The sequence below is a fragment of the Musa acuminata genome, chromosome BXJ2-10 (genome assembly GCF_036884655.1).
Source record: "Musa acuminata AAA Group cultivar baxijiao chromosome BXJ2-10, Cavendish_Baxijiao_AAA, whole genome shotgun sequence".
Classification (NCBI taxonomy): domain Eukaryota; kingdom Viridiplantae; phylum Streptophyta; class Magnoliopsida; order Zingiberales; family Musaceae; genus Musa; species Musa acuminata.
In genome coordinates this window covers 20,144,781-20,168,817 of record NC_088347.1, presented here as the reverse complement: position 1 = coordinate 20,168,817, position 24,037 = coordinate 20,144,781, and the positions used below count along the sequence as shown (strand labels likewise).

The 24,037-nt window shown below is 37.2% G+C and overlaps 4 protein-coding genes and 1 non-coding gene across 23 annotated transcripts; 3 read left to right on the top strand and 2 right to left on the bottom strand.

The window, feature by feature from the left end:
• Nucleotides 1–2,034: 2,034 nt before the first annotated feature.
• Nucleotides 2,035–2,370, bottom strand: LOC135626035 (protein phosphatase 1 regulatory subunit INH3-like). The gene has a single exon (XM_065131225.1). It carries the CDS (start codon nt 2,368–2,370, stop codon nt 2,035–2,037), a length of 336 nt encoding a protein of 111 aa, XP_064987297.1.
• A 3,522-nt stretch (nt 2,371–5,892) lies between these two features.
• Nucleotides 5,893–5,974, top strand: TRNAS-CGA (transfer RNA serine (anticodon CGA)). The gene has a single exon. It is a non-coding gene; the product is annotated as a tRNA-Ser (tRNA).
• A 642-nt stretch (nt 5,975–6,616) lies between these two features.
• Nucleotides 6,617–13,071, top strand: LOC135625841 (snRNA-activating protein complex subunit-like). Its single transcript, XM_065130940.1, has 11 exons — nt 6,617–6,908; nt 6,987–7,036; nt 7,107–7,167; nt 7,248–7,300; nt 7,869–8,070; nt 9,410–9,498; nt 9,716–9,806; nt 10,411–10,503; nt 11,726–11,851; nt 11,939–12,199; nt 12,651–13,071. Exons 1-11 carry the CDS (start codon nt 6,711–6,713, stop codon nt 12,930–12,932), a joined length of 1,506 nt encoding a protein of 501 aa, XP_064987012.1. The 5' UTR covers nt 6,617–6,710; the 3' UTR covers nt 12,933–13,071.
• A 1,399-nt stretch (nt 13,072–14,470) lies between these two features.
• LOC103999978 (uncharacterized) lies at nt 14,471–18,617 on the bottom strand. 18 transcript variants are annotated; one of them, XR_010491671.1, is made up of 11 exons: nt 18,318–18,613; nt 18,166–18,231; nt 17,421–17,501; nt 17,290–17,343; nt 16,554–16,622; nt 15,803–15,865; nt 15,328–15,410; nt 15,189–15,254; nt 14,984–15,082; nt 14,804–14,856; nt 14,471–14,730 (listed from the first exon to the last, which is right to left on the bottom strand). XR_010491671.1 is itself a non-coding variant. In XM_065127991.1 (9 exons), the coding sequence occupies exons 1-9, from the start codon at nt 18,561–18,563 to the stop codon at nt 15,043–15,045; spliced, it is 768 nt and encodes a 255-aa protein (XP_064984063.1). In that variant the 5' UTR covers nt 18,564–18,613; the 3' UTR covers nt 14,471–15,042. The 18 variants fall into 18 exon arrangements, 3 of the variants coding, with proteins under 3 accessions (XP_064984063.1, XP_064984065.1, XP_064984064.1); XR_010491673.1 differs by having other exon boundaries at nt 14,804–14,851; XR_010491669.1 differs by having other exon boundaries at nt 14,804–15,082.
• A 2,072-nt stretch (nt 18,618–20,689) lies between these two features.
• LOC135625922 (putative UDP-glucuronate:xylan alpha-glucuronosyltransferase 3) lies at nt 20,690–23,450 on the top strand. Of its 2 annotated transcripts, none has more exons than XM_065131072.1 (5): nt 20,690–20,814; nt 21,122–21,209; nt 21,304–21,507; nt 21,601–22,244; nt 22,315–23,450. In XM_065131072.1, the coding sequence occupies exons 2-5, from the start codon at nt 21,145–21,147 to the stop codon at nt 23,331–23,333; spliced, it is 1,932 nt and encodes a 643-aa protein (XP_064987144.1). In that variant the 5' UTR covers nt 20,690–20,814; nt 21,122–21,144; the 3' UTR covers nt 23,334–23,450. The 2 variants fall into 2 exon arrangements, with proteins under 2 accessions (XP_064987144.1, XP_064987143.1); XM_065131071.1 differs by having other exon boundaries at nt 20,726–20,945.
• Nucleotides 23,451–24,037: the final 587 nt, after the last annotated feature.

Below are 24,037 nucleotides of genomic sequence, written 5' to 3'. Positions count from 1 at the left end.
AGAATGAAAAGGAAAGCAGAGCAAAGCATCCTGGTTTATATCACCAATGTTTCTTATCTTCTCAATAATTCAAGAAAACCCATTTCTCTAAGGCAAGATATGCACTAAGGTCTACCTATCTGCACTCGTAAACAGATATGACCCGAAAAGGCATACCAGTATAAGCATCGAACTTGATTATGCTAGTTGGTAGCCCAATCATCTTTCCAGAAAAATGAAATGAATAAAATTCCATGTAAGCTTTATTCCACATTGTTCTTCAATAAACTATAGCTGAAAAACATTGTTTTTGACAACCAGTTAAACCATGACTGGAATGAAAGTTTATTATGTGCAATGCCACAACTGACAGCATTACAGAATCCAAGAGAGTGATAATGAGAAGCATTTTAACAAGCTAAAAGCTTACACGAAGGTGGAAGTCACTTGTGATTTACCAAGCAAACAAGTAGCGCAAGAAGTTGATACCTGTGGTTCCTAAGAAATAGCAAGCATGGCAGTGCAGTGAATAAGAATGATATGAGATATGATTTCTGGTTTAACCAAGATGAGGTTGTACCTAATTAGGGGACAAAATCGCAAGATAAAGTTCTCCCAAAAAAAGAAGAAACAATGCTCAAAATGTCAAATGGTGAGAAGCGATCCGTATCATCTGACTTTAAAGAAGTAACCATAATAGAATATACATCTATCGACTATTCTTGATGTGTCTTTGTATGCAATTAAGTGGAGGAATCCAAGCCTCCAATGGAACTTCTCAGTTCACGAGTTGGTCTTTTAATCTTTGTCGAGCACTTCTATCTGCACCAATTAGCTTCCTCCCACATCAATTTGAAACAGTTCCTAAAGCAGATAAAACCAACAAATTTTAAAAATGCAAAGATTCACGGTCAGGTGAAATTGTCAGTATTAGAGAACAACACTTGTTATTATCAATAGAGTACTTAAACTTTATCAAAGGAATGCAGATGTCCATTGTTTCATAATGGTATTTGACATAGACATAACACCAGCTGAAAGTGCCAACCAGATCTATTTGTTTTTAATTCCAAGAAACGAATCCAAGTTTTTGTATTCTCTAGCTTTTACTTGTTTTCTTATGTTATTATAAAGCCAATAAGAACCATAACCTACATTCGACGATAAAACTTTTTCAATCCAATTGACGTTTTCTGCAAAGAAATTGTATCTTTGAATGTGCAGCAATAATTGAACCAAGTTATTTCTTTGAGACACTATTTAGTCCAGTTGATTTTACTTCCGCATAGAACTCTATTTGCCTCCAGCACCAACACCATCCCCCCATCCACCCACAAGACCCTATAAAGAAACAGAAATGAATTGGCTGGACAAGGAAGCTACTCCTCCTCCAGCTGGACCTAGGCTGAAAATGAACCTTCCTTTCAAGGTTGCCTTACCATGCAGATGGATTTTGGCAATGACAGACTTAAGCCATTTAACCGAAGTAAAGAAAAATCAGAAGGCAATATATTTTATGTAAATTAATCACACATCTTTATCTCCTATACGATTTCATAGGCATGCATTAACTAGATCAAATCATCCTTTGTCCAGGAGATGATTATTTGACGACAATATCAAACTGAAATAAACAAAAATCAGAAGGCAATGCTTTAAATCAATCACAAGTATATTTCAACTTAAATAGTTTTGTTCAAAAGATGATTACCTAATTCCTGATCAATCGAAATCACATCTACGTGTTACAAAGAGACAAGGAAGACTAAAGATGGAGGATTAATTCACAAGCCAAAGCTTTGAATTCCATCAACATAACAGAAGACCAAGGTCCGCATCTTGTTATCAGTTTCGTTAGGATTCATCGCCAAGCTCAATTTTTCATTCCTATACATGTACGAAGAGCCCAACCTGGAAAGCCCTGATTGATGATACCGATCAACGGAGATATTTAACACCATCCGAAAGAATATAAATGATGCGATCCTCAACGTTCGAAAAATTCGAGTTAAACAGGGACAAAAGCACACATACGATCAAAGAGGACGGAAACCATCAGTGGTCAAGGGCGTGGGAGCAGCAACGGCTTGGCCCAGCCGAGTCGCCAGCGGGCTTTTCGCCGCGGTCCTCCTCGTCGCTGTCGTCCTCGTCGAAGGGCTTCTGCTTGTGGAAGATGCAGCACTTCTTGGAACTCTTGCGGTTGAGGAACTCGTTGTCGACCGTCCCTTCCTTCCAGGAGACCTTCTTCTTGGGCCGCTTGAGTCGGAGAACTAGGGTTTCGGGCGGCTGCGATCGCTGAGAAGAGGTGGGAGCCGAAGAAGAAGAAGGGGACAGCTCTTCGATCGTTAGGGTTAGGGTTCCGGTCGTTGACGGAGCGGAGGTTCTCGCCATCGCTCGCCGTCTCGTTTCGGTAAGAGATTATTGTTCAAAGCCCATTCTTATTCTTCCTAATCCTTTCCTGTTCATAATCCCATAAAAATAATAATAAAATTGAGTTGTTATAGAATATACATAATCTTAAAATTATTAAATTATTATAATAAATATCAAAAAAAAATTCTCACATTCACTTTTTCGATCTTCAGTTTATCTCATCTTATTATCTATTTTTTTTATTAGTTTACGTCAAATCTAATGATTAAGAGAAAGAGGTGGAAACGAAAAGGAAAAAAGATTATAAGTAAAAAAAATTATTAGAATTAGAGAATATATGTGTTTATTCATAAAAATAATTTAAAAATATTTAAAAATTTTATTATTAAATTATAAATAATAATAAAAAATATAAATAATGATATACTTTTAGTATCGTGAGAGAGTCGAGAAACCGGTTAGTCAATTGTCCCTTCCATAGATCTTCTTCTTAGATTACTTAAATCGAATAACTAGAGTTTTGGATAACAATAATCGTCGACAAACAACGGGAGTCGAAGAAGAAGATGATAGTTCTTCGATTATTAGGGTTAGGTTTCAATCGTCGACGGAGTGGAGGTTTTTACCATTGCTCACAGTCTCATTTTGGTAAGAGATTATTATTCAAAGTTCATTCTTATTCTTCCTAATCCTTAATCCTTTTTTTAAAAATTAATAAAATAATAATTCATCATTCATAATTTCTCTAGTTTTATTTTTCTAATTTTTAATTTCTTCTCCGCTTGCATAACTGCTATCATTCTGTACTGTTAACAATCTCTCTATTTTTTTTATTTTTCTCACACCCTATTATCTTTGGCTCTCTCTAGTATCGATATATTTTACAAAGAAACAAAATATGATAACTTCTGGATTAATATAATTAACATAGAGAATGATGTCGTTATTAACCTTATAAGTATTAAATCATTATAACAAATATTAAAAATTATTTCTCATATCTTTCTGTTCATTTATATCATCTTCTTCATCGTTTTACGTCGTTTCCAATGATTAAGAAAAAGAGATAAAAAAATATATATATAAATATAAAGTAAAAATATTTTATTAAAATTATTTATAAAAAAAATTTAAAAATATTTAAAGTGTTAATCATGATATTATAAATAATGATTTCCTTTTAGTATAGTATCATGAGAGAGTTGAGGATTTCTACAAGAAAAATAAAAAACTATGCCTCGGCTCATAAATTCAATAAATAAAATAGTTCAATTAGTAAAAATAATTTTTTTATAATTTTCATAAAATAATTAAATGATAAACGCCATATTATACAAATTTAAAATAATTACTTTCTAAATAATAATTATATCATGAGAGAGTTGAGGATTTCTAACCATAATAAATACTAATAAGTAAATAATGCTTTTATCACCCTCAGTTTGCTTTCCCACCCACCGACTCGATCTTCAACCCTTCAACTACGACACGTATATGCCTGGACACAATTATGATAAGTTTGATGAATCATAGTTCAACTAAAAAAACTAGAAGTTTATAACTTTCCTAAAATAATTAAATGATAAATGTCAAATTACGTAAAATTTAAAAATAATTATATCTTGAGGGAGTTGAGGATTTTTAGTATATTATATTATTTTATTTGATCATAATATTGATAAGTAAATAATACTTTATCATGCTCGATTTTCTTCCTCAATTATCGATCTTAAATTAATACTCATATATATATGAGTAAAAAAAATAACTTTGTGTCAGCTCAATTATGATAAGTTTGATAAATGATATTTTTAATTAATTAAAATAAAAAATATTATAATTTTATAAATAAATTAAATGTTAAACATCAGATTATATAAATTTAAAATATTAAAATAATTGATTTATGATGATAGTTCTAATGGTAAAAATAAAAAAAATATTTTTTTTTTAAATAATTAAATATTAAGTATTAGATTATATACTACTGCAATAATAATAAAACTGTAAGTCTCAATTATTTGGTATCGTCTATGTAGATCTTTTGTTGTCATTGAGATATATAAAAAAGTCATATATTTAGTTATGTTTAAAATACTTAAGTTTTTATTTATAAATTTTATTAAGATCGTTTTAGATTTTTTTATCTTTTCTCATATCATTTAATATTAATTATTTTAATCTTCTGACCATCACATCCATAGATCTCTTAAGCATGTACAAATATTATCTTAAATGATTTTTGATTAACTTATTTTATTATTTATCGATGCAATATCTAATTATTTATTAAAAAAATAATTATTTTTTTTATCTTTCATAGTAACTATATACCTCTATCTTAACAAAGGTATTTGATGATCATACAAAACTGTTTACACCCATTGTCATTTTAATTATTTTATTTATACTTTATAAATAATATCTTCGTCGACCTTTCTATCTTGTTAAATAATTAATTTAATATACCTAAAACTTTTACTTATAGACTTTTTATCTATTCAATCCAACTCTATTCTATTGTTTATTTCTAAAATCACTAAGATTATATTTTTTATATATTCAATTTTAGTCATATTTAATCTAAAATATTTAGTTGTTATCAATTAAAATAATATTATAGCAAATAACATACACAAGGGATATCTATCATATAAAGTTCATCTATTATCAATCTAAAAAAGTATAAACTTAATACTATATTAATAGAAAACTTATTGGACACACTTCATATAGTTTAACACTATCATATATATCCTTAATAATATCAATATAATTAGTAGATATATCTTTCTTTTTAAATACCTACTATGATAAATCTGTAGGTATCTTATCATAGACTTATTTCAAGTCAATAAAAATCATATTTAAAATTTTTTATATTTTTTTATTAATTAATTTAATAAAATAAAAAAATTTATGATTGATCATCCAAACATAAAATAAAATTAATTTTCAGAGATATTTGTTTCAAAACCTTATCCTATTTTGATAATTTATTCCCAAAATTTTGATTCATGATTTTATTTTATTTTATATCATTTATATAATTTTGTGTACCATCCTTATTTTGATAAATTAATATTAGAAAACAGATATTCAAATTCAAGACCTCAACTTACTAAATGGGTTCTCTAACAAACCGAGCTATTACCAATTTTCCACCTTTAAATATATAATAATTTCTAATGCGTTTAAGAATCACACTTAAAATGTTTTTGATGCTAACGAAGTTGGCAAAGCTGTAACTTAGAGAACCACAATAAGCATATTATTTTTGGGAAACCCCCCCACCCCAAAGAGACACTAAGCATGTTCAGACTAATTTATATACACACGCCAACCTTCTTCCCTCTCTTAGTAAATAATTAAAATTAATATACAGAACGATACTATCACTTTAAAGGTTGAAGAAGAATATTTAGGATCATAATCTGTCACTGTAATTTGACTAAGCAAACTATGTGATTCAATTTGTTGCTAATGTGCATCTTTTCAGACTTATATATATAGAATGACGATGGTAACCTTCAACGTCCCGTCGATATGTCCGAGTGGTTAAGGAGACAGACTCGAAATCTGTTGGGCTTTGCCTGCGCAGGTTCGAATCCTGCTGTCGACGAAACCCTTTTGCGTCGTCCTGTTTCAATCCAATATGTTTATTTTCTCGGTTCGATCCGGTTCGGTAAAAGCCGAACCTTCAATATAGTTTTGGTCCGGTTTTCTAATGAAGCTTTTGAATGAAAAGTAATCCAATTTGGTCATTTACTCGGTCCGATCCGGTTCAGTAAAAGCCGAACCTTAGATCTATGTGTTTTCGGCCTTTTGGTTTTGGCCCGGTTTGCAAATGAAGGTTTTAAATGATAGGATGTAACCTTTTCATCGAATTAAATGCTACACTTAGAATTAAAGGGTTAAACATTAACAGAGTATACACTCGGGTACGGCAACAAAGAAACCCATAGACCGGTTTAGATCCAATTTGTCTTCGTTGATTCGGTTCGGTTCGGTTCGGTTTGAAAGATTTACCCATAAACCTTGTAAAATTCTTATATTAATATCTAATGTCTCTCAAAATAACTCAGATTAATCAACATCAATTATGATTAGTATTAAGTTAATATTAGAATTAGCAATAAATGAATGCCACGTAACGTTTTTAATTTAAGTAGGGCTATATACGTAGATCAATGACTTTGAGGGACTACTATGCAATTTTGCCATATATATCATACTTGTGGATACAATTATATAGTCACGACCTTTCGAACTCGATTCGTTCCCCAACTCGACTCAGTGTGCCGCCGAACGGAGTCGTATTTCTGGAGACGGACTCTGCTGTGGTCCGGCAAATATTGATGGCAGAGTCCCTCTCGCAAGTGGAGAGGGTTAAGCAAGCGATGGAGGAAACGAGAGAGGCGGCGGCGGAGTTGCGGTTTCCGGATCACGGCAGCCGTCTCCCCTTCGCCCGCGGCGGCCCCATCTTTTACCCTGGCCTCGTCGGGCCCATCACCTCGGTCCGCGATTTCAAAGCCTCCATCCTCGAAGAACTTCAGGTAATCCTCCACTCCGGTGACCCGGTTGCTCCTAGCGATCGTCACCGGGCTTTACTGATGTTTTGCTGCTATTTGCAGAGTTTGCAGGCCGAATTGGTCTCAACGGAAGATTTCGAGCAAGAGCTTTCGTAAGTTCTCCTTTTCTTGGTCTTTGATGGACTCTCTTTTTGGATCGATGAATCACATGTCTCACATTAGGGTCGATGAGCTTAAGGTACTTACGGAGGAAGAACTGGTGGAGATAGCCCTAAAAGAGGAGGTGAGCTTTCCTTTTCTTGCTGATTGTTAAGATGATAATTTTGGCGTAATAGCAGATGACGCTTTTAAGCATTGTTGCAGGATGTTCCAGGCGTTCATGATTCATCAAGGCTTCTAGAGTGTTCAGGTGAAGGGTAAGCTAAAAACAAACACATCTTTTTACTTTAAAAAAAAAAAACGACACAGAAGTATATAATTGTATGTGTGCCGTACTTTTCGGCATTGTTTTACTACCCTTATTTTATCTGAGGGTTCTTTTCGGCATTATATTATCTCGACTTGCTTTGTCTAAGAAACAGCCTTTTTGTTTGGCGTTTGCACAATTCATGACAATGTTTCTTATATTTCACAAATTTCTTATATCCACTATTCCAGTCTGTAGGAATTTTAGTGAGAAATTGTAATATGCAGCATTAATTTCTGCTTTAACCTTTTATGCCCATTAATTTTCATCATACACTATTTACTTGATGATAAATTATGACTATCATGCTAGTATGTGTTGAGGTTTCTGACTCTTATTTCTCATTACATTAGATGTGTCATAGAGATATGAGAATTTACAGGTTACCTGTAGGATATATTTTGACATCTTATAAGATTAAGGAACTTAAATGCTTTCTCTTGTGTTTAATTTGGTGAATTATATCATAACATCAGAATAATTCATGGAGCTATGGTTAAATTATAACTGCACTGCAGAATTGTAGGTGATGCCAGCATTGGGAAAGAAATAGTTTGCTCGACAAGCTCAACAATGGAAAGGAGCAACTTGGAGTCATCTGAAAATTCAAAGGTTTCCCATGCATTGACATGTGAAACTGATGCTTCAAACAAGAAAGTGAAGAAGGGAGGGAAAAGAGGAAGGCGCTTTGATAGAGACTGTCGAGCTGCTGAATTGGAAGTATGCTGCCTAATTCTTTACCTAGTTTTGTATGATATGAGTATTGCAGTTTATCCCCCTCTTTGATCCCCTCATTCTCTTTCGTAGATCTAAAGGTAGCACTCTGACTTTGAAAATTTTCTGTACATCTATTATGGGATATATTCACTGCATAATTCAAAGTTCAAACATTTTCTTTCTTCTATTTTGTGCTAAAATCTCTTATCATACAAGATAACTGGATTATTCTCATTGGTAACAGGCTTTTGTCTTTTGGAGATAAGAGTCATAGGTGTTACTACTTGCTTATATTATAGACAATGCATTGCTAGAATATGTACCCGTGTAAGTGGTGGGTCGGACAATTGATATTTTGTTTATGTGCCTATCCTTAATAAAATTTCTTGCTTATAGATATATATCTTTATTTTTGATATGATATTTTTATATATGTTATTATGTAATATGTATTTATACATTTATATTATGATTTTGACTGATTTTTAAGAATGACTTTGAAACTTAGAAAATTACTACAAAAAATCTTATGGTTTTTACTTGATCCATGATCCATTACAATCCTAAGCCCTCTGTAACTTACTATATAATCTTAGTTTTGATTACTTTGGGATTATGTTAGACATTCTATAAATATTGACCAGGTTTGTTACTGTCATGATCTTCCACGTTCTTTCTTTATTGCACTTGTGTCAAAAACTCAAACTATGTATAGTCTTGCTGCTATTTTTTAACAGAGCTGGGAGTTCAGACTTTATGGATAACCTTGGTGTCATTATCATTGGCATGAGTAGGAGGAGCATTGATCCACTTTCTTTGGAGCATCTGGAGTCAACAAGCATTTTAGTCTATGTAAATGATGGTAATAATCAACACTTTTACTTAGTAGAACTAGCCAATTTGCTGATGGTGGACTTTTGAGGGTGTAGAATGTGCTCACAGTTGCATAAAAATGAATTGGTAAACACTAATTTAGATGGTATCATTCAAAGACCTTCTAAACAACATAATGGCAAAAGGGTTCGGAGTTTTCAGAAGCATTTGTCACCATGGATAAATGGAGAAGCATAGATTAGGGAGTGAGAAAGGCAGTTGTGTACCAAATTACTGTTCAGTAGACATGTTATATTCTTCATGTTAGAGGTGGATATTGGCATACCTCTACAAATGTGTAATGATGAGGTTGTTCTAATTTTTTGTGCCATTTTTGTGAAAGATTATCTTGTAATGGAAGACAGCTATTGCTTTTAATTCTTTGATGAGTATAGCTTATCTCTGATATATTTTTTTAAAGTCTTGCATCAAGTATAAATTAATGTTCGTGCATGTGTTCAATGATCAGGGTGATTATTTTGCAAAAGTGGAAGAACTTGCAAAGATTAAAAAAAGGCAGGATGAGGACAAACTAGCAGCGAGACTACATTCATTTAGGTAAGCTTATGAGTTACTATAATTTAAGTGCCCACTTCTAATTAATTTATACTAGCAAAAATAAGTGTATGTAATGTTCAAGTATAAACTGTATTAAATAATGCAGATATTATTTTATCTGATAGACAGTGAAAAGTTGAGATAATTCATCACCTAAGTTATATTTTGTGTTCTACTTTTACTTAGTACTGTTAATTGTGATTTTATGTTTATGCAGTGGCAACTCCAAGCTTGTTGAAGGGGCAACCTCAACCTCAGAAAAAATTGAGAGGACGAAATCCCTGAGGTTTATAACTACTCCTGTGAAGGTTAGGATCCAGAGCTATGTCTTGGAGTTCATGTTCATTTTGCACTAGATATGCAGTTAATGTGAGACCCTTGTTTAACATATTTATGTTACATCCCTGATATTGTGGCATCCCTGCTGTGTTGATATGGTTCTCTAGGGACTGAAGTCTTTTTGTTGAAAATAATTGTGTAACTGTTGATTTTTTAAATATTAAACTGCTTATTGGCATATCATTTTATTTTTATAATATCCAGTCTTCTAGTGTCTTCCAGAAGAAATCATGATTGAAAGGTACAGGGTTACATATATTTGACATTGTCATCTTGCTTCACTCTTAATTTTATTGGCAACTTCATGCTTAATTAATTTTTTTATTAATTTATTTTGCATTAGAAAGTCTTGACTTTCGCTTTTGCAACTTTGTGCTTTATTTCTAAATTTTTTATAGATAAGATGTGGTCAGTAAATTGAATGTTTTCTTGAGTATGTAATACAATTTGTTGCATGAATCTATTTTAGAGCATTGTGAGTCATGTTTTGAATATCCACAGTATGTTTGTCACCGTGACAATGTGTTGTTCTCTACTTTTTGCTCAGTGGTGAATTTCCTTTTGTTTGCACAGGTGAAGTCTCTATCACAAGAGCATGTGCCAATATATTTTCCTGAGCTTATTCTTTGTGTAGAGATTTATGCCAAGAAAAGCACCTTAAGAAAGGTAAAACTTGCTACTTATACACTGGAAAATCTATTGCAGAAAAGATAATGCTGTTCTAGTCATTTATTATAGTTGTAGATATTCTCATGTTTATTATTTTATGGTTTTCAAAATGTTCTTTGGTTTTCTAGTGAATCTGAATGTATTTTAGTGGATGAAGGAGATGCTGTTATATAGTTCATTTGGTAAAGTTGTCTCACTTAATTCATTGAGAGGAAACTGTGATCCTATAATAGTTCTCTTCATCTTCTTCAACGATTTTTCCTGTGATAAACAGCCTTACCTGAAAGGCAAGTTGATCATCGCATCTTTTTAACCCGAAATGACTGAGGTGAGGAAAGGTTCTTTTTGAGAGTACTCTGAGAATAGATCCAGTGAAGACAGGGTAGGCCCTGTAGTTCAGAGGACTAGAACATGTGGCTACGAACCATGGTGTCAGGGGTTCTCAATTATCCTCACTCACAACCTTCCCTTTTGGGAAGGCAAACTGATCATTGATGCCATGGTAGACATCACTCCTATAACTGTCTAGCCTTTTGGGTGAATTTTGATTCATCAATGATGGTATTAACATTTGAATCCGGGCCTCGTCATATCTATTTTACATCTTTGCAAACCCAAACTCTGTGGGATCTTTAAGAATGGTGACAACTGCATGATAAAAAAAGGGGTGGCCCAGTGCTCAAGGCTTGCACTAGCATGGGATTGTAGACAGCCTACAATTAGGGAGGTGATTCTGTGACTCGAATTCTGGGCAACTGCTACATGACACATCTATAAACTCTCGGAATCTACATTACAGTGGACCAAGATCCAATATTTTGCATTATATAAAAAGGATGAAGTTGTGTACATGTATTTTAGTGGCTTACTACTGGTAGCTTAGGTTTAAGCATTTTTAGCTGCACTGATATTCACTACTTGTAAACTGATGTCCACTCCAAAAGTTAGGTAGGACTAATTGTTTTCTTGTGTTATTATAATGGTATTTAGCACCTGTGTAGGCTCCCTCATGTTTATTAACAAGAAAATTAATTCAAGATATTGCAAAACTTCCATGCGACTTGACCTTGGAATTTAGTGTTTTTTTTTGCACCTTGTTCGACCTATTTAAGCGGAGCTCTTTGTTATCTGTTTGTGCTGCTTATATGGTTAATTTTCTATTTAACACTCATTTTGGTGCTTCTGTATCTCCACTAATGTACACTGCATATCACTGCAGACCCAAGAATTTTTAGTACTGGGTAGCCAAGTCCTAACGGAGCTGAAGGATCGCATCTACTGCTTGACAGATAAGCTAATGGAGATGGCAGGGGAACATGATCCTTCTGGATATTTCCTCATTGAAGTATCGCTTTTTTCTGTTCCTCACTTGTATGATTTATATGCATATTATTTGAGGATGATTTTGCATTTATGACTGTTCTTCATGTAGGATACTTTTTGCAATGATCTGCGGAACCCGTCTTTTATCGACTACAGTAAACCTGTGTTTGACTGGCTTAAGGACAACAGTGATGAGGCCGTTGAGAAATGGGAATACATCATGTCTGGTGAGTTGAAGAAGAAGCAAAAGGAGCTTTTAGGTGATGCAAATGTCTCAAGCTTACCAAAGTTTAAAGCTTTGGACATGCATAAGACTCGATTTTCTGACCTGCGGTTCAGATTGGGTTCTGGATATCTATACTGTCATCAGGTGCACAATTTTTAATTTGTTTGGACAACTCGCAATTATTGTTTCCTTGAGAACACAGCATCATGTTTGAAGCATGTTATTTGGTTCCAACTGTTATGATTCTTGTAAAAAAATTATAAGAGTTGTATATTAGCAAGCATTATATCTTGAAAATAAAACATAAATCTACAATAGTTAGTAGATTATTACTTTGTAGTCTACTTTGCTTTAAATTGTATATATATTGAGTTATTCTGTTTCTGGTCTCCTGAATGATATTACTATTCTTAAAAGCTTAAAATCAATTCTGATATCATGCCAAAGAAAAGATAGAAACATCCTTTCTTTTAAATTTTTATCTTTCTTTAAATTTTTATTAACAAATTAAAATGATTTTTTTCATGTACTAGAACTTCCACGGGTGGGTGATGTTCTTTCACATGTGTGTTCTTAACTGTTAATCTGATTTCAGGGAAACTGCAAGCATACCATAGTGATAAGAGACATGAGATTGATCCACCCCGAGGATGTTCAAAATTGGGCGGATTATCCACTCCTTACATATCAACTGCGACGACATTACAGGAAATGTTCAGTCTGTGACATATACATCGCAACAAAGATGACGGTCGATGATAAGTGGGCTCCGGTGAACCCTTGTTATTTCTGCATCAAATGTTATTTCCTTCTTCACTACAAGGAGGACAACTCGTTGTTATATCCTCACACTGTATTCGATTATTTTCACGAATAGTGTGCATTTTCATGATAGTTACTTGTGTTCATATTTATGCATTTTGTCTCGTAAATGTTGTTGGGGAGGAAGCTCAGCTTCTTTGGGATGTGGACTAGCCTCCTTGCTTTGGACAAATCATGTTCTTGGGTTATTGCCATATGCTTGGTCGGTCAATGTTGTTTCTTTACTTTACCACTGCATATACATGGCTTGTCTATTTGGTCATCACATCTTGCCTGGGTGATGTTTTTTTTTTGAAAAAAATAAAAACAAACTATATTGCAGAAGTATTACAAGTGAAATAGGAGGTCAAGAAGGATTTGGGAGCCCTACAGTCATATATTTGTTCTGTATACAAGATTTTGACATTATTACTAATTGCTTAGTGTGCTAATTGAGAATGAGATGCATATTTGTTCTATATACAAGATTTTGACATTAATACTGATTGCTTAGCTTGTGAATTGAGAATGAGATGCATATTTGTTGTGTACAAGAGTTTGATATTATTACTGATTGCTTAGTGTGCTAATTGAGAATGAAATGCATATTTGTTCTATATACAAGATTTTTGACATTAATACTGATTGCTTAGTGTGCTAATTGAGAATGAGATGCATATTTGTTCTATATACAAGATTTTGACATTGATACTGATTGCTTAGCGTGTGAATTGAGAATGAGATGCATATTTGTTGTGTGTACAAGAGTTTGATATTATTACTGATTGCTTAGTGTGCTTATTGAGAATGAGATGAATATTTGTTCTATATACAAGATTTTTGACATTAATACTGATTGCTTAGTGTGCTAATTGAGAATGAGATGCATATTTGTTCTATATACAAGATTTTGACATTTGTTGTGATTGCTTATCGTGAGAATGAGATGCATATTTGTTCAGTATACATGATTTTGACATTATTCCTGATTAGCGTGTGAATTGAGAATGAGATGCCTATTTGTTCTGTATATAAGATTTAGACGTTATCGCTGATTGCTTAGCGTGCGAATTGCTGATTGCTTAGCGTGCGAATTGAGAATGAGATGATATGAACTTAGACGTAAAAAATATGTCCAACAGAACCTTGTAACTAAAACTTGTGAGGAGACTCATTTTATGGCGTCCAAATTGTAATGGCCCACTTGTTAGGGAGAGGCACTCCAAATCTAGACAAACACAAATTATCTTGATAGAGATCTTTTTGTTTTGGTTTAATAATAGCATGACAACTGTTTCTTTCAATGAAAGCTACTCATTCATTCATTAAAGAGGATGATTGCAAAGCTGAGGAAAACAAAAAAAAAGAAAATTACCAAATCATGGGCGGCTTTAGCAGTTAGGTAAAACAGTCGATAAGGGCACCATCATTATTTGGAGCAGCATTGGGTCAAGTTAGCTACTCTGCCTAGAAGTTGCAAGAAGACAAGGATAAGAACACCAAACTCACAACTGCAAATTCTCTTTTCACTTTTCAACAATCATGATAATGGAAAGAGAAATATTGACAAGTTTCCTTGTTTTCCATGTGTTTCTTCTCTTGGCCACAAAAGTCTGTACCAAAAAAACCGAGCTTCAAGTATAAAAGATGGAAGGAAAAGATTTTACAGAGGCATATGATGTCACAGTCACAAAATAATTACATTCTTTCTCTCATAGCAAAGGGCTGTACCAACTTTCTTGATGGAGAAAGATTTGTGTCACCCGGCATCCAACCATTCGGTCAAGCAGCTCGCAGGAAAATCTGAACAAATTTACCGTCCACATCATCGGCATAACGGTCATGAGAACAGAAAGAGTGCAGACAATTCATTCCTGCTTAAGAACAGAAAATGGCAAGAGAACTAGAACGGATAAACAAAGGGTTAAACAATTGTAGTTTGTCAACCTCCAGGCAATCACAATGGTACTTTATCGTTCCCCCCTCTTATCCTCGCTTGCCTCCGTGTATAAAAATTAACAACCAATGCCCAAGATGATTTAGAATTTCTATGCATAATTTAGGAAGTACATATAATCAGGTAATGGAGAGGAATGCGAAACCAAGTTGATTTTGACAGTGACTCACCGGAAGCGCATGTATTCTGGAATTCATGAAGAACTGAGGGAACCATGACGGAGAACTACTCAAGTCGTTTTTGGGTGCCACTTTATGCTACATCCAACACTAGAATGGAAGACAAAGTGATGATTTTATGTCGTAATGAAGCAAAAGTAATATATAACAGCAAAATGCAAGTTCTAAACAGCTAGCGGGATATTGGAAGTTCTACCTCGGTTTTTGTGCAGACGTTAGGAGCTGGCCACTGAGAACACAGTCTATTGCGCGACTTAGGTCCCTGTAATAATTTTTACCATATCTCATTTTCAAATATAAACTTTCAAGAAAGGAAATGTTCTCATGAATCTTACCTTCCTGTTATGGGCACATTATTACTAGGTCGTGAGTCATCAAACTGCCCACGATAGAACAGCTCAAATGGCCTTCTTCCATCCTATCGCAAAAAATAGTGTTCATTTAAGGGTAAGTTACTTATATCTCAGTTCGCCTACGTCCATCCTAAAATCCTACTCGTGTTACAAAGGATGACAGGAAGTATCCTTTTTCTTATTTACTCAATTCAGAGTGGATTGTAGTCCTATCTAGAAGTTAAAGAATATAATTCGAAAAGTCAAAGAAAACTAAAACAGATCAACCTATTCCAGTTTTATTCTTGCAACATTCGATTGGTATGACAACCAAGAGACTGCAGAAATCATGGCCCTTTGATGTGTCTGCATGATGATCAGTGAAGAGATAGAACTCTACTCTTGTTGTCATGTGATCAGCACCCATGCCCTAGTAAAAAGTCCTGCCGTGCTCACTAAACCAGAATGCATAACTCACCTTCTTGAAGAGGAAAAACTCTGGTGTACATACAGCTCCAAAAGCCCGTGCAACATCCTGTGACTGAAGAAGGGCACTTGATAAGAGTCAAGGCTGCTAGTAAACACTGAGAAAAGAATTTCAATTAAAAACTCACAATAAGCAATTTAAATGTAGTCAACAATTTAATGTTTGTTCCTGCTAAAATCCTTTGCAGTTAGAGACCTTAAGATTAAGGTCTCATGTAATATGCACACTCTGAGAAAATAAAAATCATGTGATGGTCAGAAGCAGTGAATATGGAAATTAAGTTCCTCATTTTAGTCTATAAGATCAGCAACATATTTACTTCCAATTAAGACAATAAATATGCTTCAAGTGTCACATCCATCACATAGAGATCAAGATCATGGTTTGCTACTGATAGGGTCTATGATCGGAAGAGTATGATACCAGTCCTGTATAATATAGTGTGTCAGTATTTTCCATGAATCAGATCCTACTTCCTGTTGACAAGAATTTGTTTTTGTTATTTGGCTCAGAAGCATTGTGATGCCTTCCAGCCTGAACTTTGATAAGTCTCAATAACTCACTCATTTCCTTAGGCATCTTCATTCTTGACTAATTTCCTATTTGTACAATCATTGGTAGCCATCCTACCATGATTGCCCATTAATATGCATTCTTGTTTCTTCGCGAAAGTTTTGGACAACAACAAGAGTACTAAAACAAGGAGTGAGGAAGTATTCAATCCAAAGAAGTCTAAATGTACCTCATCGAACAGATAGGGAAAAGGGTAATTGAACAATTTAGCTTCTTCTGCCATAAATTCTGGTCCATCCTGTAATATCATAAGTTCTTATTAAATTTTCAAAAGCACAAAAGTAAGGGTTGGCATCTTTATGTAATTCAGATAACTTGTAATGCAATAAAAATATTTATGACATTAAATAATTTTAAAAAATAAATATATTTGCGGCAGAAGCATCACAGAAAATACATCTGTCTTCAATAACAAAAAATATTTTCTTCAAGTTCAAGTCACATTCATTTTTCACATACTACAGAGACCACAAAATTAAATTTAAGTCCAAAATACAAGCCCAATCTTAACATAAAATTTTATCAGTTCTGTCAGAGCCAATTCACAAGTACATGATGTCATGTCAACAACTTGAATGCAAATTAGATAATACAACAAAAACAACTTATATTATCCCAGTTAATTAGGGTTGGCTGCATGGATCTTTTCTGCAATTGAGCTCTGTTTAGGAAAATATCAGCAGCCAAACAGCAGTCAGATCTATATGAAAGGAATTAGATGCCAAATTCATTTACAACGAATTCATTCAGTTAGTGGAAGCTGACAATTCAGGAAAAAAAAAACTCATGAAATCGGCAGTAGCTCTTGTTTAAATAACGTTGCATATCCATACTTATGTCAATTGATATTGGATAAATGTTCAGACATGTCAAAGTAGTTGATAGAACTTCAATATAAGTATAACCTGTGGATGGGTGATGGTGGAATTTGAAGAGATGGCAACAACACCCAGCCCCTTCTGCAGCACACAGAGAGAAAATGTAGCCAAAACTTTTGCTAACTGAGTCATGATTGTCTGTTCTTAAAGTTATTTACCTCTATATAGAAACTTGTAAGTTTGGTAATATCCTTCTTCAAATGCTTAACAAATGGGCAGTGATTGCAAATGAACATCACCTGCAACATATTACATGCACCTTTCAAAATACAGAACAAGATTCAGGATTCAGTTCCTAGAAATAACTCATCGGAAAGAATGTACAAAATACCACATTAAAAGTTAGCATATTTCAATAAAAGTACTAGAGATCCGAAATAAAATTAAAAAAAAAAAAAGCCATATGAACAATGATAAAACATGATGCTGAGACAACTAAGATGACTAAGTGGGACATGGTGGAGTAAGATGGTGGTGGTGTAGTGAATGTAACAATACCATACGAGCAATGTTGACTAGCCAAAACCGAAGCAACTTAGGTAGGCTTCAAAGCGTCCTTCCCCTCTGACCCCACTCGCATTTGAACAAACAGGTGCACTGCAACTATTTCTCAAGACATGGGTACCGACTCATCCCAAATATCACATTGATGAAGTTTTGTTACTCTCAACCAATAAATTGCATGCTAAATGCTTGATGAGCAACAAAACCAGTTTAATCTCATCGATGAAGTCTCGTTAATCTCAGCCAAGAAATGGCGTGCTACAAGCTCGATGAGCGACAAAACCAGTTTGCCTTCCGAGAACGCCAAGTTCAAGCCAAGATCATCACAACGGAGAGCAGAATGACCAATTCAGCATTTGCTTTGCTTCGAGAGAGGCATCAATAGGAACGGAGACTCACCAGAAGCGCAGGGCAAGACTCGAAATCATCCAAAGTCCACACTTTCCCCGTCAAGGGCTCCGGCAGCTGCAAGAAGACCCGACACAACAACTATGTCCAGACCGACAACCAAGAAACCAAAAGAAAAGGGTAAGGGGATGGAGGGAGAGGACCTCGAAATGGGGAGCTCTGAAGCCGAGAGAGACAGAGCCGGACTCGGTTCTCGCGGCTCGGACTCGGAACGTGGGCAGGTCCGGCCGAGTGGGTTTGACGGCGGGGTGGAGGAGCAGGCGCCGAGATGGAGAAGAAAGGGTTCGCCGGGAGGAGGCGATCATCGGAGGCGGCAGTAAAAGAGCGGCGGAGGCGGACCGCAGAAGAGATGGCGATGGGAGGACGCCGGCTCGGGTTGCGGAAGCCATGGAGTTGTCGGTAGCCGGTGACGGTGAGCCGCGGGCGACCGCTCGATTTATTTGGCCTTTCGCGATATGGCACACGAGCCGATTTAATTGGTTCGATCAAATCAAAATCCGCAGACCCGAACCGGACCGGTTCATTACCACTCTTGATTTCAAGCACAGTAATTGGAACCGAATCAGAAAATAGATTGATCGAGAGTCTTTTTTTTCTCCCCTTAATTCTAATTTAAAATTGATGTAAAGACTCTACCGAACAAATAATAAGAAAGATTTTGGTGCTATAAAACCGGATCAATAATATATATATATATACCAAAATAAAAATCTTATATAATCTTTTTTATCTTTCTTCTTTTCTCTCTCTGGTAGATATGGTGACTTCAATGATGTGAGAAGTCATACGATCCAAATGTCTATCTTGCATGCTTTGAATGTCTATCTTGAGGGCAATCCAATTGCCGGTTGGGTCGTTGACTTTGCTGGGGTCATACAAGTTGACCAGTCTGTGTCCATCACCCTTCCTCGTGTCCCCTCCCAAGCTTCGTCCTGGAGAGTTCGAAGTCATCGAAGTTAGGGGAGAGAGAGGCTCGTATCAGATGAACGTTTGGCATTAATCGTATACAAAGTATGTATCTCATGTGCCATGTGTTGTGCCTTAAATCTATCCCCTTGCCTAACTTGGTTTGACCAATGAGGGCGGAGAGAGAAGCCATGGAAAGAAACAACTTTGACTTGAAGCAATTGGTCAACACAATCTAATAGAAACATCGTGTAAAATTTGGCCTTTGACATGTTGCGTAAATCTATACACAACAAACGAGTCAGACTCGGTGGCTTGGATGCATCTCAGGATGCCGAGTCATAAGGTACAAAGTGAGTCAGACTCGTTTCCTCGAGTACATTGTTTTGTATATATGTCGCTACCGAATGAAGGTTAGATGTTTTATGTTCGCATCAATGCCTGTAGGAATAGAATATGATGGCACTATTTCCACACAAATGATTGGATAAGGATGGAGAGCTTCTTCTTCTTCTTCTTCTTCTTCTTCTCATCAGTATGATCCAAAATGAGGCCACGCACTCTTTGCTGTCATCTGCAGAGCGATCATAAACCTGAAGACAACTAATGAAATTTAATGGAGAAAAATGTTTAAGATTAATCTTCTGTGTCATATCCTGCTAAGATTGCTGTCACTGTCAATTTGGCAGATGACTTGAGTTGATGAATAGAATTAAAAGTCAAAGAAAAATTGTCTTGTTACAGCAAAAAAAGTCACGAAAGAATACCTAATCAATGTAGACTCACTCGCTACATTCCCATGAAACAAACCCAGTCTTGTCTGGTGTTCTTCTCTTGCATCCCTCATCTGGCAGTGCCAACCAACCAAATGATAACAATGGAGAGAGTCATATTTAGTGATCAACTACCAGATATCAATTTGACCGGGAGAGAAGCACAGTCAACAGTCAACGGTTGTCTTCATTACCGCTGAGGAATTCCTGCTCAGGATCACCAGTCCTAATCATGTTCAATTCTGCTTCTCGTAGGCTTCTTCGACCATGTTCAGGAAGAAAATTGAGCTAGATATGCATTAGAAAGGATGAAGTCAAGTTCGATCATGTAGCTTCATAGTGTAGTACTCAGATCAGCTCTTCATCGGTAATTGTGGATAGAATTTGATCGAAGCATCAATTAATTAGGTACCACACAGAAATTTCTCTAAAGAGTTCCAGTAATAGTGGATCGATTCATCCCTTAGAAAACAGGAATATTGGTGTGAATTCATTTGGTACTGAGGTATCTGGCAAATTTGAGGTCTTCGAAGGCTGCATCCATACTGCGCAGTAAATGCTTCCGAGAACTGCAACAAATGGGAAACCCTTACTCGTTGGTCTCAAGTTCGAGATGCATGCTGTCATCTCAGTTGACTTTGAAGTAAAAGAAAAAGTTCTTGTGGCCTCCTTGGATGAGAAGTAAAAGAACAGATTTATGCGACCAGCTTTTCTTTGGATTATGTTGTCCACTGTATCGGATTATGCCAAATGAAGTCAGCTTCCATGTCTTATGGCCAAGCTGACACATTGTTAGGCTTCCTGGGACCTTTGCGCACACATATTTATCTCTCAGAATCCATCGGGGTAGAAGAACATCAATAAAAGGGGACCAAATTCCACCAGAAAGAGAGAAGAGTGATCAAACTCACCCCATTCTGGCAGTCAGATTCTGCTTCTCTTCCTCTTCTTCTCTACTTTGGTAGAGTTCTCCTTCCTCTTGTTATCTTCAGCACTGGCTTCTACCCACAACTTCAGCAATTGAGCTTCTCTCTCTCTCTCTCTGGGTTTCCTTCCCCTTTTAGAATCATATTTCTTTGCTTCTGATTGTTGGTATGTGATTCTCATTGTCATTTGCTGAATCATAATTTTTGGAACATTTCTTTGGTGGATTTAGTTCTACCTGTCTTGTTGTTGCCATTTGTATGTAGTTTGCTTCATGCATTCATGTTTTCCATGGTTGTGTATTTACTCACATGAGAATGATTTCTCTGCCTGGTAAATGCCAGATGAACCGATCCTGCACTGCACCATGAAAGGCCTAATCGTTGCATGTCATGGTTCCACCGAGACCCGGTATCGATCGGCCGGAGCAGAGTAAGCTCTGCTCTCCTGTAAACTCCCTCACTTCCTCTTTTTGTGTCGATTTGCATGATTTCTCATCCTTCCATTACCTGTCTCTTTTGTCCAGCGATGACACAGGCAAAAGAAAGCCTCCAAAGTACAAAGTTCTCAGGGAAGACAAGTACAAGCTCCTGTTTTCGGAGAGGAGCTCAAGCTGCAAGTTCGAGTCCTTGAAACTTGCCCTGTTCATCATTACGTGTTGCACGGTCTTAACGCTTGCTTTCTGTCCGATGATCCACAAAGAGCGAGTCTTGTCGCGTTCTGGTTCGAGGTAACACTCTCTTTGGTCTACTTGAATTGGTTGCCGAGGTTTTCGATGTTGAACTCCTCCTTTCATGGATTTTTTGTTGTTGCTGCTGCGTAGGTCTCTGTTCGTGGACGTCGCGCGGATGTGGCAAACGATGCTCGCTGATCCTCGATACGTATCAAATTTGGATGTTGTCTGGGACCAAATACCGAGCTTTCTCAAAGATGTAAATGCCGACGGGGGAAGTCCCAGGATCGGATTGCTCAATTTCAACTCCACCGAAGCTAGATTATGGAGGCAGACACTGCCACAAGCGGAGGTTTCCTCAGTTCATCTGGACTATGCTGAAACAAGCATCACCTGGAAGGTTCTCTATCCCGAGTGGATCGACGAGCAAGAAGAAAACGAAGTGCCCGCTTGCCCATCCCTCCCTGAGCCCGAAATCGAGGAAGGATCAAGATTTGATCTTGTCGCCGTCAAGCTACCTTGCGATAGGTCCGGCAGCTGGTCCAGGGATGTCGCCAGGTTACATCTGCAGCTCGCAGCGGCCAAGATCGCTGCAGCTTCTGCAGCAGGACACTCGCAGGTTCATGTGCTCATCGTTACCGACTGCATGCCGATCCCGAACCTGTTTACCTGCAAAAACCTTGTCCAGCACGAAGGAAATCTTTGGCTGTACAAGCCCGATTCGGCGACATTGGAGGAGAAGCTTCGGCTTCCGATCGGGTCATGCGAGCTCGCGATCCCCTTTGAAGCGAAAGGTCAGTGTCTTGTGCCTCTTCTTTTGCTGCAACACTCGGAAAGATTCATGAGCTGCGTTCCTGCGCGCAGTACGGATGTACACGGAGTTCGGACGACGAGAAGCTTACGTTACGATCCTGCACTCGGCGAAACAGTACGTGTGTGGCGCCATTGCAGCGGCCAGAAGCATTCGTCTAGCGGGATCAGCGAGGGACCTTGTGATACTCGTCGACGAAGCCGTAAGCGAACAGGATCGAAACGGCCTCGAGGCGGCCGGGTGGAAGGTGAGAGTGATCGAGAGGATCCGAAACCCCAAGGCGAAGCGCGACGCCTACAACGAGTGGAACTACAGCAAGTTCCGGCTGTGGCAGCTCACGGACTACGACAAGGTTATATTCATCGACGCCGACCTGCTCGTGCTCAGGAACATCGATTTCCTCTTCGCCATGCCGGAGATTAGCGCGATAGGGAACAACGGGAGCCTGTTCAACTCGGGCGTGATGGTCATCGAGCCCTCGAACTGCACGTTCCAGTTGCTGATGGATCACATCGACGACATCACCTCCTACAACGGCGGCGACCAGGGGTACCTGAACGAGATCTTCACGTGGTGGCACCGCACCCCGAGGCACACCAACTTCCTGAAGCACTTCTGGGTGGGGGATTCGGAGGAGAGGAAGAAGAAGAAGGACGGCACGTTCGGAGCTGATCCCCCGGTGCTGTACGTGATTCACTACCTGGGGCTGAAGCCGTGGCTGTGCTTCCGGGACTACGACTGCAACTGGAACTCGCAGAAGTTTTGGGGCTTCGCCAGCGACGCGGCGCACGCGACATGGTGGAGAGTGCACGACACGTTGCCGGAAGACCTGCAGAACCTGTGTCTGCTGTCGACCAAGAGGAAGGCTTTCTTGGAGTATAACAGGAGGAAGGCCGAGAAGGCCAACTACCCCGACGGACATTGGAGGCGGAACATTACCGACCCAAGATCGGAGATATGCTCTGAGGCGTTCTGCAACTGGGAGAGCATGCTGTTGCACTGGGGCGAGAAGATGCCGTCCAACAACAGCCATGCAACTGTGGGTGGCACTGCAGCTGCGCCTAGCTCATGAAATACTACCTTCGCTTCCTTCTCTCGTGTGACTGTTGCTGATATTTGATACACAGGAAGATGATTTCTACCTGCACACGCCCTCAATAAATTTCATAGGTGTAAATTGTGACAGTCATGTTCTTGTCTCCATTTCTCATAAGTCTATTATATAAATGATTTAAAGAAAAGGTGGATTACTTTAATTGTTTCATACGTTAACCTCAAGATATTCCTCCAAGGTGGAAGAAATTAACGCAGAGTATTGGTAGTAAAGGGAAGGCTTCAACACTATTATATCTTTCTATATCCTTCAGCAAGCTGCCATTAAAAGAATATCCCAAGCCATAAATTCCAAGGAGATATGATTCTGATAGGTCAACCTGCATTAAATGAATTCTCATTGTTTCTTCCGAGTACGTAATTGGCATGTCATCATTCCTTCTGGTTTTCTCCTTGCGGGTTGTGGTGTCTTCTTCTTCCATCCACTGACCGCACTTTTGCTGCAAGTGATCATTATGTGTTGGAAGCTGGTGGATGTGGACATCCAACAGAGGAAGTGCATGGACCACGCACCAGTAGATAAGATGATGGTGAAGGAATGGACCCCTTCAGAAGGGCATCTTTTCTATGATGGTGTGCATGAGTCGGTCTCTGTTACTGCCACTTAGATTAGCTCATGCAAGCAACAATGGTGGAGCTCCGTAGCATCTCAGAACATACCAT